Here is a 14,280-nt window from a genome sequence, read left to right on the forward strand (position 1 = left end):
GGCCGAGGTGTGGCATGCCGGGTTTGGTCCTCCAACTGTTTTGTTTTTATGAGCAAAGGTGTAACCGACAGGCATAAATGGTAACGTTACTGCAGTAACGGATGAGACCATAATGCTCTATCATTCTTGTAATGTCTCCCGTGCTTCAGTCTTTATCTTCCACTGATGTGGACTAGGGTTCCCGATCTTCCGAAATGTTCTGATAAACATCCGATTTGGTGGAGTCACAACACAATTCGATCCAGCTTCTGAATGAACACGCTCTTGAGCCCTGCAATCGCAGCACCACGTCTCCTCTGGTTATCAACCGTGCCGAAACCCGGTTGACCTCGCCGAGAAGGCTAATCCCTACTTGCGAATCGAAGAACACAAACAAGAATGAAAAAGAATACAACCAGATTGCAGATGAATGATCAAGCTCACAAAGTTGGGGTCTTACAAACCGATCTAGCGGCGAAACTGTTCTTGACAGATTAATTTAACCAAAACCCAAACCCTAAAGGTGGCGGGGGGTCCTGATATATAGAGTTTAGGGTCGTGCAAAATACCCTTGATGCAACCCTAATGCGTTCCAACACGATACATGGCCTAAAGGCCCAAATACGGCGACGCAGCACCAGGACAGATTCTAGACATAAACTTGTTCGGTCGATTCCCCATGACTCAGAAAGAGTTTGGCTATCGGACTAGAACCATGGGAAAGTTTATCTTCTTAGCTTTCCATCCATAAAAATAATGCACCAATCCAAGCTCATATGCGACCTGGGCGTCTGTTTTAGTGCAAACTGGTCCTGGACTCCGAAACGTACTCGAAGTTGACTTGATTTGGACCTCCATCTTAACTTGGACGCCCTTGCTGATCCTCCACGCCTCTAAGCCCCTCTCTAAGTGTCTCCTTGTCCTCTCCATTGTTCCTAATCATAATATAATCATTAGGTAACAATCTATTCTCAAAATCATATAAAGAAGAGTATAGAAACGAGCTCACCTCTAAATTCAATTGTCGCGCGCGAGCTTTTGTAATCGGTCCTTGAATGACCGGCGGAGAATTGTTGTGGCCATGGCGGTGCTCACCGGTGCACGGCGCGGAGTGGGTTCCGGCGGTGGAATCCGATGGGAGAGGGGTGGACGGGGTGGCCCGCACGACGGCGAACGTGACAGCATCGACGGCGCGGCTCGGCGCAGCGGCTAGCAGCGGCTAGTGGCGGCCGGAGCGGTGGCGGCGGCGGTGGAAAGGGGGGCGACGGCGCTAGGGCGATGGAGGGCACGGGAACGGGCGATTGCAAAACGAAAAAGAGAGAGGAGGGAACGGGGAACCTTTATATAGACCCGCGGGGGTCAATCGTGGCCGGGGTGACCGTGATTTCGCTAGTGGAGTGGGGAGAGGTGGGGAGGAGAGAGAGGCGGGATTCAAAAATTGAATCCCGGCCGTCTCAAGCACGGGCGCGGGCAGGAGAGAGAAGGAGTGGGCGCGGGGAAGGTGGGCGCGGGCGGCGACGCAAGCGACGTGGCCCGGGAGATGTGGGAGCGAGCGGGCGGCGGCGGTTGCCGGATGCGCGGCGGTGGCTGGAGGTTGGGGGAGGACCCGATAGGTGGGCCCCACCTGTCAGCGACCCCGGGAGAGAGGAGGGGGCTCGGGCGGCCGACTGGGCCGTGGCCTTCGGCCGGCCCAGCGGGGGGGAGGAGGAAGAGAATGGGCCGGCGGCCCATTCGAAAAAGAAAAAGGGGAAAAAGAAAACGAAGGAAATGAATTTTCCTGGGATTGAATATTGCTTGTGCTCATTTTTAATTGGTTAAAATTAGCTCTAGAGCTCTGAAAATTCCACTAAAAATCTTGTTAGCATATTTCGACATGTAGAACTCAAGAAAAATTCCGATTATTATTTGCATTAATTTATTAGGGTTTCTCTCTTGCTTTTACACCAATATTTTCTCTAGGTGATTTATAAATTCAATTTAGGCTTGGGAAGGAACTTCAGGGTGTGACAATACCGGTAGAGGCGCCGCTGGTTTGCGGTGTTGATCGGCGTGGGAGTACGGCAAGTAGAACACACGAGGAGGAGAAGGTCGAGCCGGTGCGATCGACTACTTCCTCTACATCGACGCGCGCTACTTCGCGAGAGTTCCTTCGACTTCTCAGCGTCTTCTTCCACTGTGCAGCACATCGAGTGGTAACAATCTATGATCTAATACTTGCATGGTTCCTGGTTTACGCGATAGAAAATTTTGATTTATACTATCGTAGCCTACGCGTATCCCAACACATCTCCCCTGACTCTATGTTTCTTCCTTGGTACACACCTCCCAAGTCCCAACCATCTGTTCCTGTGTTGCTTCGGCCTCCCCGATTCTGAGCATCTGTGCACACAATTACTCGGGACGAGCAGGCCTCCGAATTCTGTCCACCTAAGTACCTGCACAGGTAGATGGGCAATCAATTTTTTGGTAGTGCAATTCTTTTGTGTGACTGCTCACGGCACGACAATGCTTCATCTACGTCAAGCTCAGCTCTACTTCCTCTACGCAATGTCGACCAGTACGGGAACGGAGGGAACGGCAGCAATGGAGGAGGGAACGGCAATGACCACGGAGGCAATAACAACAACAATGCCTCATCATCCGAAGGGTTTCTCCGAGTATGTTCTTCTCATATCAGTGTTAAACATGTTTTTAAGGTGCTATTGAATATGTCATATTTATTATGCTATATTTTTAGATTAAAATATGCCGAATTATGACTAAATTTCCAACAATCTCCATCTCTCTCTCCTTTCTGTTCCTTGCACATTCTTTTTGCAGCATATAACCATTTTCATTTTTTTCTGTTTTTCCTACAGTTGCAGTTCTTTAATGTAGAGTTATATAGAATTTTGAGACCAGTCTTGATGTAGCAATTTGCAGCCAGGGTGGAGTGCGGGGTTGTTTGGTTGCATGCCACAAGTTGCCACACCTAAAGTTAGTCATTCCACAGTTTTTTAGCTATTGTTTGATTCATGACACAACTGTGGCTAGCCACACATTTTCTCTATATGGCCCCACATGTCATACACTAGTATTTTTTTGCTAACTTTGGCTAAGATGTGACTAGCCACATATTTTGTGGCAGCCACACCTTACCTAATATGGGGTTTGGCAAAGTTAGTAAGGAACCAAACATCCCTTGCACCCTTCGATTCCCATTCAATGCTCCTTTTTTTTCTTTTGACCTTGATTCAACGCTCCTTTTGATCGATAGTCTGAGCATTTGGTCTATAGCTTCCTCTACATATTTGTACTTCCTTCGGTACTAAAATTGTTAACGCTTTACCCTTGTATTCAAAGTATGGTAATTGTTGACGCATTGAGATTTACCAGGTTATTGTGGATTTGTTTACCACTCGTGAATACATCCCATTTAATGCTGAGTGCATAGTCTCTTGTGTCCACTGTGCAAGTGAGAAAAACACACCAGCCAGCGTGCACCGCACGTGGAAAGAAAAGAGACAGAGAGAGATAAAATCCACGCGTGGAAAGAAAAAGGCTTCCTCTATATATTTATACTTCCTTCAGTACTAAAATTGTTCTAAAATTGTTGACGTTTTACCCTTTATCCAAAGTATGGTAATTGTTGACGGATTGAGATTTACTGTGGATTTGTTTACCCCTCATGAATGCATCCCGAAAACGCACCAGCCAGCGTGCACCGCACGTGCAAGAAGAAAAAACGAGAGGGAAAATAAATTCGTGACTAAAAAGAGAAAAAATAGGTGCAACTTCGATTCGAACCTCGCAAGGTTAGCATCAGATTTTAAATTCAAACCACTAGGATACATCTAAATATTGATTAAATGAAGCACATAGTAGTATTTAAAATAGGTTAAACATTTGCGGTTTCCACCTTACAATTCCCTAGCTTCAGTTTGTCAGACAGGCTTTGCATCTTTGTTGGTTCTGTATTTGCTTTTCAAGGTCAGTCTCTATCAGGTCCCCACTACTACAGAAAAGGGGAATAGTGCCGGTTGGGAAATCCCCTTCCCAACCGGCAAAAAGGAGGCGGCACTGATTGAAAACCAAAAAGGTGTCGGTTCCTTAGAACCGGCACCTTTTAGGTTAGATGACTAAAAAAAAGCCAGCTCGATGCTCGTCGAGCCGACGCATAAAGCCGAGCGGTCCCTCCTCCTCCCACATCGAGCCACATCAAGCCAAGTAGTCGCAAACTCCCAATCCACACAACGAAATTTTGGCAACATTCAAAGATGGATTCATCCACATCAAATTTTGGCAACATTCATCCCACAATAGAAATTTTGGCAATCAAATTTATGCAATAAAAAAAATCACACCTCGTCATCGTCGCACGGTCGGTCTTTAAGCCGTCACGCCACCTCCCGTCGCGCCATCTCCCATCGGCGAGCTCGCCGCCGCATCTCCTCGTGAGCCCGCCGCCTGCCGCCACCAATCCCCGGCGAGCCCGCCGCCCCTGCCGCCGCCTCCCCTCCCGCCAGATTTGGCGGAGGGGAGGGCTCCTCCCTGGCGGCGAGACCACCGCTACCTCCCCTCCTCCTCGAGCCCGCTGCCTGCCGCCACCTCCTTGAGCTGCCCGCCGCCGACCCCTTCGGCCCCGCCCGCCGCTGGCACCTCCCCTCCTGCCGCCGCCGCCTCCCCTCCCACCGGATCTAGCGGAGGAGAGGGCACGGTCGCCGCTGCCGCCTTCGCCGGTGAGCAGAGAAGGGAGGGAGGAAGAGAAGAGAGCAAGAGAAGGGAGGGAGAGAAGAGAGCGAGTCAGCGAGAGAGAGGCCTTGGGCGAGAGAGAAGAGAGAGCGAGTCAGCGAGAGAGAAGGGAGCGACCTTATCTCCTCCATGCTGCCTCGTGGTGGGGCCCGCCGGCTCGGCTCCGGCTCGGCTCGTGTTAGGTGGGTGCTGGTTTTTTTAAAAAAAACGGGTATCGGTTTTTAATTAACCGACACCTATCATATATTATAGGTGCCGGTTTTTGAAAAAAACCGACACAAAATATAATAGGTGCCGGTTTTTATTTAAAACCGACACCTATAATTACTTAGAGGTGTCGGTTTTTTATGATTTCAACCCGCGAAGGTGAGAAAAGGCCTATAGGTGTCGGTTTTAGCACTACTGACACCTATTATGGCGATACCTATTTGATATTTTGTAGTAGTGCCCACATCATCGAAAACCACTCTGGTTTGAATTTGATGGTGCAGGGATTGGATTATCCATCACAATTATGAATTATCAATCAAGGAATTTCAGAATTATTATGAATCAAGGTGGATATAATTCTATATGGCCTATTGTTATCAATCAAGCAATTCCTTGCCATCCTTTTCTGATCAATTTTCCGTAATCTTTGCATCCTATTAACAATTTTTATTTCTTGTTTTTCCCCAATTGCAGTTCTTTATGCTAGAGTTATATAGAGTTGTGAGATCAGTTTTGGGGTAGTAATTTGCAGCTCAGGGTGAATGGCATGGAACATGTGGCCTAGTTTTTGTTTAACTTTAGAATGGATTTGCACATTGATGAAGCACCCTCTGTAAACGAGTGATTAGGATGCAACCTCGGCATTGGTCAAAGTAAATGGATGACTATGGAAATTCACAGATACCACTATCACTTCCTGGATAGCACGGCTTGCTGTTAATTTGTGGGGTCATGTTTGACACTTCCTACCATGTTGGATTGTCAGCATAAGACAATGATTCCATTTCAGAATAGATTTTCATCACGTCACTTTTGAGTCAAATACTCCCTCTGTCCTAAAATATAAACATTTTTAGGATAGTGCCAAGTCAAATATTTTTAATTTTGACTATTAATAGCAAAAAAATAAAAAAGATCTTTTATGTAAAATTGATGTTACTAGATTTATCATTAAATAAACTATCATAATATGCAACTTTTTTATTTAAAATTTCTTATTTTTATAGATATTGTTGGTCAAAATAGTATCTCGAAGACTGGGTCGAAGTCCTAAAATACTTATATTTTGGGACCGAGGGAGTACATGACAATGAAGTTAAAGTTCTGTAGCTACAAACAGGATATGTTTACAAGCACGTTCTGTAGCTGCAGCTGGGGGAGCAATTTCTACATGATTGCCAAGGGAAGATGATGACCGGACAGTTGATCTTTTGGATGGCAGCATTCTAGACTTTTGACATGGCTCCAAGGAAAGACAGCTGGGCAGTTTTTGAATATATGAAGCATATCATTTTCAATATCAGCTAAAAGCAAATGGTGACCACTGGTTATTAGAGTAATAGATCAAGCAGGAAAGCATCAGTATTATACATCAAGGGAGGGCATTCTAGCTAGCTATCACACAACCCTTATCATAACAATGGCAGAAATTTTAGTGAGCGCATCTACTGGAGCAATGAATTCTCTTCTCAAGAAATTGGCCGCTATGCTACGCTATGAATACAAGCTGCACAAGGATGTGTATGAAGACATAGAGTTTATGAAAGATGAGCTTGAGGCCATGCGAGCGTTCCTGTTGAAAATGTCAGAGGTTGAGGATCCAGACGTGCAAGCCAAGCTCCGGATTAGGGCTGTGCGAGAGCTATCGTATGATATCGAGGACTACATCGACAAGTCCATGGTCCTAATCGATCATGAACCTTCTTCCAGGACTCGTGGCTTTAAGGAGTTTATCGACAAGAGCAAGAATTTGTTGACAAAACTCAAGACTCAACATCAAATTGCCAAGGACATAGAGGTCATTAAGAAGCAAGTCATAGAGGTAAGTGAGAGGTTCACAAGGTACAAGGTTGATGAAGGAACTTCGAAGCTGCAAAATTCGACCATTGACCCACGAGTATGCGCAATATATAAAGATGCATCTGACCTTGTTGGCATTCATGAGCCTGTAGAAGACATCATCAAGTGCTTCACATATGAGGATGAATTGGCAAAAGATCTGAAAGTTGTCTCCATAGTTGGATTCGGAGGACTAGGCAAAACGACTCTTGCCAACCAAGTGTACCGCAAACTTGCTGCCAAGTTTGAGTGTCGAGCTTTTGTGTCAATTTCTCGGAATCCTGATATGAGAAGCATTTTGAAATCTTTGTTATCCCAAATCTGCAATCAAGAATATGTCCAGACCGACGCATGGGATGAGAATCAAATTATTAGCACAATCAGAAAACTTCTTGAAAAGAAAAGGTATGTGAGTAAATCCTTTCATGCTTTATTTTCAAGCTGTATTATTCTAATTAAAAGTCTCTTTTATTCTTGTGTGGCATTGATGTTTCCTTTGCTTCAAGATAGTTCATGTGTAGTCCTTTGGTGGCTTAGTGCCCTGTTTTGAATGTGTAGCAGATGTGTTTCTAGGTGGTGTTGCCAGGTGAAACCCTAGAATTCCTGTAGTCCTGTTATATTTCTTTATAATAAAGCTGGCTCAAAAGGTTTCTGATCTTAAAGAAAGTGGTTTCTCTTTGTGTTTTTCAAAACATAGCATGACATAAGCACATTTTGGACTCTTTTCGCACAGGCGATTCTGTAAAGCACTCAAGAGGGAGTTTACAGCAAGAATCTAAACCAAATTCCAAACAAACTTTCTCATCCTAACAGGTGCTGAAACTTTCAAGGGGTCACCCTAGGTGTTTTCCATTGGAGATTTGCTCCGGTCCAACAAAAAGTACCTTAAGGTACTGGTACCTCACGGTACCAAATCGTTTCCGATCGTTGAATCTAACAATGCCCATCCTGCTCAGCTAGATCCAACGATCGGAAATGATCTGGTAGTGTGAGGTACCGGTATCTCAAGATACTTTTTGCTAGACTGGAGCATATCTCTTCTTGTGGACATGTAGAGTATCCCTATTCGTCTAATTAATGTTATTTATAAAAGATTTGCTCCATTCCAGCAAAAATTATCTCAAGGTTCCAGTACCTTACGGTACTAAATCGTTTCCGATCATTGGATCTAGCTGGGCAGGATGGGCATTATTAGATCCAACGACCGAAAACAATTTAGTACCGTGAGGTACCAATACCTCGAGATACTTTTTGCACGACAGTTGCAAATCTCTATTTATAATAAGGTACAGATTTTTCGTACAACCATTTGACAGGTACATTGTAATAGTTGATGATATATGGAGCATACCAACATGGGAAATTATTGAGTGTGCTTTTCCAAAAGAGGATTGCAAGAGTCGAATAATCACAACTACACGCAAAATCGATGTAGCGCAAAGCTGAGCTTCTCAGGGTGATCTTGTTTACAGAATGAAACCCCTTAGTAGCATTGATTCTAAAAGGTTATTCTTGAAAAGAATATTTGACTCTGAGGAAAATTGCCCTTCTCACCTTGTCGAAGCTTCGAATGCAATATTGAGGAAATGTGGTGGTTTGCCATTGGCAATCATTACCACATCTAGCCTGTTGGCTAACAAGAACAAAACAGATCAATGGGATCGGATACAAAGATCCATTGGTTATGCACTTGCAGAGAATTCAGATTTTAAGGCATAAGATATTATCTCTCAGCTATTTCGACCTACCTCAACATCTCAGAACTTGCTTGTTGTTTCTGACTATATTCCCAGAAGATTTTAGGATTCCTCGAATGCATTTGATAGATAGATGGATAGCTGAAGGATTCATTCAAGGAGATAGTCGACAAAACCTATATAAATTGGGAAATTCTTATTTCTATGAACTTATTAACAGAAGCTTAGTCCAGCCATTGGAAATACGCATTGATGGCCAAGCGCGGAGTTGTCGAGTCCATGACACCATCCACGATTTCCTCTTGTCCAAATCTATTGAAGAGAACTTTGCTGCTACAATCAACTATCCACAGCTTACATGTTTGTCAACTCCAGATATGAAGGTTCGTCGACTATCTCTGATACAGGGACACGAGCAATCAGACATAATTATTTCTCCAAGCTGGAATTTATCGCAGCTTAGATCCCTACTATTTTTTGGGGTGCAAAGCAACTACCCACTTTCTCCAACTTCAGCACCTTGCGTGTGCTGGACTTGTGGTTTTGTGCTGAATGTGGATTAGAAAACCATCATCTTGAGACTGTGACAAGACTTTCTCAGTTGAGGTACCTGACAATCCAAGGGAAGAAGATAACTGAACTTCCAAGAAAATTTGGAGATCTCAAATGTCTAGAGGTGCTAGATGTCATAGCTACATCGGTAAAAGAACTGCCTAAATCTACTACTCAGCTGCAGCGATTAGCTGTTCTGTATGTCAATGATGGAATAAAGTTGCCTGATCAATTCAAAAATATGCAAATGTTAGAAGAGGTAGTAGGCATAGATGTATTCAGACACTCGATGGAATTTCTGGAGGGACTGTGTGAGCTGAAAAACCTGTGGAGGTTGAGCATAAATTGGGATATTGACAGGCTAGAAGGTAATAAAGTGAGATACAAGGAAATAATAGCATCTTCTCTCTGCAAACTAGAAGCCTGCAATCTCCATGATCTGAGCATTCATGTTCACTTGAGAAACAACGATGATTTCTCTTCCTTGTTACTACCTCTAAATAGCATTAAAAGTTTTGTACTCAGAGGAGAAAGCATTTCCAAGGTTAACATATGGCTGAGCTCCCTTGTGAGCATCCGGCGATTGGCTCTTACTATTAAGTTCATAGATCAAGATGATCTTCAGGTCCTTGGAAGTATAGCCAGTTTGACAAATTTGTACATATGTTTAGACCCAGACCAAAATGAAAGATCTATTGCCATCAGCGACATCCATGGATTCCAACAGTTGGAGCCTTTCACTTTCCAATCTACGCATGCGGGTCTGATGTTTGAAGCTGGATCTATGCCAAGGCTTGGACAACTTTCGTTTGGAATCAATGTAGCTAATTTCAAGTCAACATATGGTGGTTTTTGTCTAGGCATCCAGCACCTGCCCTGCCTCACTATGGTCAGTGTCAGTACAAATCGTTTGGGTGCAAAGCTTGGAGATGTGGAAGCCGTAGAGGATGCTGTCAGGTGCATGGTAGAAGCACATCCAAACCAGCCCACTCTAGAAATTGAAACTGACAATTTACGTGAATGAACCGAAGATGAAGAAGACAATAATAAAAGCAAGTAATTAGAGTATTCATGGCAATATAATGGGAGATTTTAGGCCATCTGTACAATATCTTGAGTATTTCAGGTTTAATTGTGCATTCCAAGAACAGAGGCGGCATAGCTCTGCTTGACATGTGTTATGTATTCTCCATCACAGCAAACAAAGTTGCTTTGTCCAGTTGTTGAGCAAAAATATCCATCCACGTATTTGCTATGTGGTGGTTTGGACACCCACAGGCCACAGTGAAGGAGATAAGCTAGGGTGTTTTGCTGTCACAGTGGTGTTTGTTCATACTAGTTATATACCCGTACATTACAATTGATTTATACCATTAAAATGAGGATTTTTCTTTATCCAACCAATTTTTGATTATTATTCCTTAGCAAATTTTCTATCACCCCACCATTTTTTTTTACTTTTTTCTTAGCAAATTTTATGTTTTTGTTCAAAGCGCACTACAACCACCTTTCCTTTTTCTTTTCCTTTTTTGCGGTTTTTTTTCAGAGTGCACAACCGGCTTTTCCTTCTGTTTTTTTTTTCTAGCAATTTTTCTAGGGACGTTGCGCTGTGTGCAATGAGTGAGGGATGGGAAGGAGGACGACTGGGCTTCTATTGTAAGTAGAGACATTGGTAAGGAATTTGCTACTTGGGTTTTCAGTTTGTTCTAAATGAGCTGTCAGCCTTGGAACTTTGCATTTGAGATAACCTGTTGATAAGCAGCTGTGGCTTCTGGTTTTCGATAAGAAAACTTGAAACTCAGGCTCTTCCCTTTGGTTCTAAAGAAATTCAAAGAACAGGGGATGCATGTGTGTAGGTACTCTAGACATAGAAGGGCAGATTGTGGGTTTGATTATATAGGTAACTGTCAATGAAGTAAATTGACATGCATCCCACTTCATAGGCACTACAGCAAAAGCTGAAATACAACATTAGACTTGGACCAAAGCGCCGCAAGTGAAGTACTTTAAAAACTTTCACCAAATTCATGCAAAGGCACATTGGAATGTGATTATCCAACAAAAAGAGGTCCTAACCACTGCTTCTTCAAATGTAACCAGACAAGAGCATTTTTTGCTACTCGGTTTCTTACAATTTTCATGAAAATGCTGAAACCTTCAACCAGAAATCCACATACGAATTGATTGAGGGAACAGGTCCCAGGTTCATATCGCAATCATATCGATCTGGAGTTTTAAATAAATGCACAATGAGTATGGTGGAAAGTGAAAGTTGTAATATAATCAGATATCCCAAACTATTTGTCCTATATTTCATTTCCATTACTAGAGATTCCAGCAAGGGAAATGCACCAGAGAAACAACTGTGAGGAGCTAAATATTTATATGCTGTACATAAGTTTACCTTGTTTGAGAGATCATAGCAGTAGAGAGCGTTTGTGCCTGTGAAAAAAAAAGCATACTGAATCAGTTGCAGGGAAGTGTGGACTGAACCAGGACAAAAATAACTTCTATCAAGCATACTGCAAGTTACCTTTTCTAGAATTTTATGACTGAGAATATCACACGACTGATGCTATCATGAGGCCCAGTGACCCATACATAATAGAAAGCTCACTTCAAATGGTAAGCATCTAAATGGAAATGCTAGAGTTCTTTTAAACAGGAAGCAAGAGTACATTGCTGAAATGAATATATAGGTGATCAGCATAAGGTATACTATAATCTTGCTTCATAGTTTGCAGCATTTAATTGTCAACATACTGACCATCGTCAATAAAATGGTATCATAACAATTGAACATTATAACTTCCTGCAAAAAAGACAAAAATAAAACCATGTGTTGCATGGAATGTGAGCTTAATCACTCCTCCAACACAATGTAATAGACTAGTAGTAAACAGAATATGAACTAAACATTTCATCGATCAGTTAGATCCAAAGAAGCCATTTCACTATTTTTTTTGACAGCACTGGAGCACTTCCTCAGCTGTAAACAAGCTTGCCAGATAAAAAGTGCAGAAGTTTTCAGTTCAAGAAAAAAACAAGCACGAGCCAAGCTGCACCTTGTCAAATGTTTCTAGTGTAGCACCAAATTAATTGTAAATTATGTACATGAAAACGTTGGAGCATTACAGCGTCACCACTCGTCAATAAGAGTAGTAGCCACCTCAGACCAAAATACGAGATGTATATTTCATATATCCAATCAGGATATCATAAACCAAACTTAGCTTCCTGACCGGATAATATTTTCCATCAGTTCTGCTAAGAAGTAAAAAAAAAAAAAATAGTTCCTTTGCTCAAACTTCAATCTGTCCAGTTCAGAGAGATTCTATGGTATAAAATAGAAAAGCACTCAGGGAATCGGAAACAAATGTTAACAGGAAGCTCCACCTTATCCAACAGACATCAGATTTTTTTCTCTTTTTGTGAAAAAGATTGGCAAACCAGCTACTGCATATTACATAGTTCAGCAGGGTTTGAGTACATTTTAGCAAGGTGACATCCCACAAGATAACAGTGTCCACAACCTCTAAAAGACAGCACCAAAAGTTGCTACCCACCAGGATGAAAAGAAACCATCTCAAGACGAGTCCAACAACTAGCAAAGCCGCTCCAGCATCAGATGAAAGGTCGAGCATTCACGACATAACCCTTTAACAATGGAAAGAATGCATGTGGAACAAGGCTTTTCTTAAGCTTCAGAGGAGTATTGTAGTGGCACCCAACATCATGTTGAAAACTCGCCAACAGCTTGCCATCAGTACCAATGTAAAGCAGCCATTGTCTGTAGTAAACCAGCACAAGCACATCCCCGTCCTCAGACAATACCATCGCACTCCAATCATCACCATCATCAAGCTTCCCCTTTATATCTGGGACTAGCAATTCAATCCGGTGCTTGAGAGACCAGAATTCTGTCTTGTAATCCTGCAGTACCCAAATATCTACGATCGTCGCATCATCATTACAGAAGTAGATGCCAAGTGTACCATCAATCTCAAACAGATCATTCCCATTCATCTTGTCAGCCTGACGCATCGACCAGAACGACTCGGATGCGGTGTTGAAAATCAAAATCTTGTCTGTTTTGTAATTATACCAATGCAGGCTACCATGGAGCAGCACAACAGCCGTGCAGGTTGCAACCTCCTCCATCCACCCAATGCACCTCGGCATTTCGCTGGAGCCCAATGTGTAGACGTAGCAGGCATATCTATCCTCAGAACCTTCCGGCCGAAACTGGTAGTAGAGTAGAAGCCGGTATTCACCGGTGGGGCGGTGCTGGTAAAACCCCATGACGAAGAAACCAGTGAGCATCGGCAGATCAGCGAATTGATGAGTGGTCGGGTTACAGACCGAGTAGTAAAATTCGCCGCAGTTGGTCATGTTGAGGATAAGGATGCCGTCGCAGGATGCACTCACGAAGTGAGCGGCGTTCTTGAGCCGCGCCACGGGATGGAGCCGCGGCCGAGCGGCGTCCCGGCGGTCAAGGGTGAGGATGTCGAGGAGGCTCCCACCGTCGCAGCCGTAGCCGACGACGAGCGGAAGGGAGGGTTGATGGCGGTGGTGGGCGAGGAGGAAGCCGCGGGTGGAGGTGAGGCGGCGCCATGCGCGGCAGACCAAGCGGCAGCGGAGGAGGGGTTTAGGGGGAAGCCGTACCAGGATCTCCCAGACCACGAGCTCCTCCGGGAGGCCGCGGCGGCGCGGCGGTAGCGCTGATCTTGTCGCCATGGTCGCCGCAGGGAGTTGTCGCGGCGGCGGAGTGGACGGTTGCGGCGGAGCTGTGTGTGACGTTTCCTTTTATTTTCCTGGTGCCCGCTGCATTTTCAATGGGCCTGACACACAAGGCCCAATTTAGATGAGCAATTTGGGACTCAATTGAATTTGAGAAATCAACTGATTTATCTTCCTATCGAAGTTTGAGTGACGAACAAATTCTTTTCGAGACAGCACTGGTTGTATTTATTAAATACTAGTTGGGTGTCCGTGCGTTATAACGGGAAAAAAATTATATATCAATTTAAAACCACAGTGGCTCAAATGATGCTAAATAGTCAATGACTGTAAATTACTTGCAACAAGAATGTTAGTATAGCACGAAAAATAAACAACTCCTAATAAACATTATGGCGACATAATAGCCCAAATGGAACAAACAAAAGGCATGATCTGTTTTGACAAGAAAGCATGAAATAAAATATATATTTAAGAGTCATAAGAAGGAAAATACAGAGAATTAAATTTTTAATTATATAATGGATTAGCA

At 43.6% G+C, this 14,280-nt stretch overlaps 1 protein-coding gene, 1 long non-coding RNA gene and 1 pseudogene across 2 annotated transcripts; 1 reads left to right on the forward strand and 2 right to left on the reverse strand.

Moving 5' to 3' along the window:
• Nucleotides 1-405: 405 nt before the first annotated feature.
• On the reverse strand, nucleotides 406-4,781 carry LOC127769864 (uncharacterized). Its single transcript, XR_008016852.1, has 3 exons — nucleotides 4,323-4,781; nucleotides 989-2,414; nucleotides 406-914 (listed from the first exon to the last, which is right to left on the reverse strand). It is a non-coding gene; the product is annotated as an uncharacterized LOC127769864 (long non-coding RNA).
• A 1,558-nt stretch (nucleotides 4,782-6,339) lies between these two features.
• LOC127769499 (disease resistance protein RGA5-like) lies at nucleotides 6,340-10,292 on the forward strand (annotated as a pseudogene).
• LOC127769498 (F-box protein At5g49610-like) lies at nucleotides 10,292-13,807 on the reverse strand. The gene has a single exon (XM_052295085.1). It carries the CDS (start codon nucleotides 13,743-13,745, stop codon nucleotides 12,633-12,635), a length of 1,113 nt encoding a protein of 370 aa, XP_052151045.1. The 5' UTR covers nucleotides 13,746-13,807; the 3' UTR covers nucleotides 10,292-12,632.
• Between the last annotated feature and the right edge of the window lie 473 nt (nucleotides 13,808-14,280).

The sequence above is a fragment of the Oryza glaberrima genome, chromosome 4 (genome assembly GCF_000147395.1).
Source record: "Oryza glaberrima chromosome 4, OglaRS2, whole genome shotgun sequence".
Lineage (NCBI taxonomy): Eukaryota > Viridiplantae > Streptophyta > Magnoliopsida > Poales > Poaceae > Oryza > Oryza glaberrima.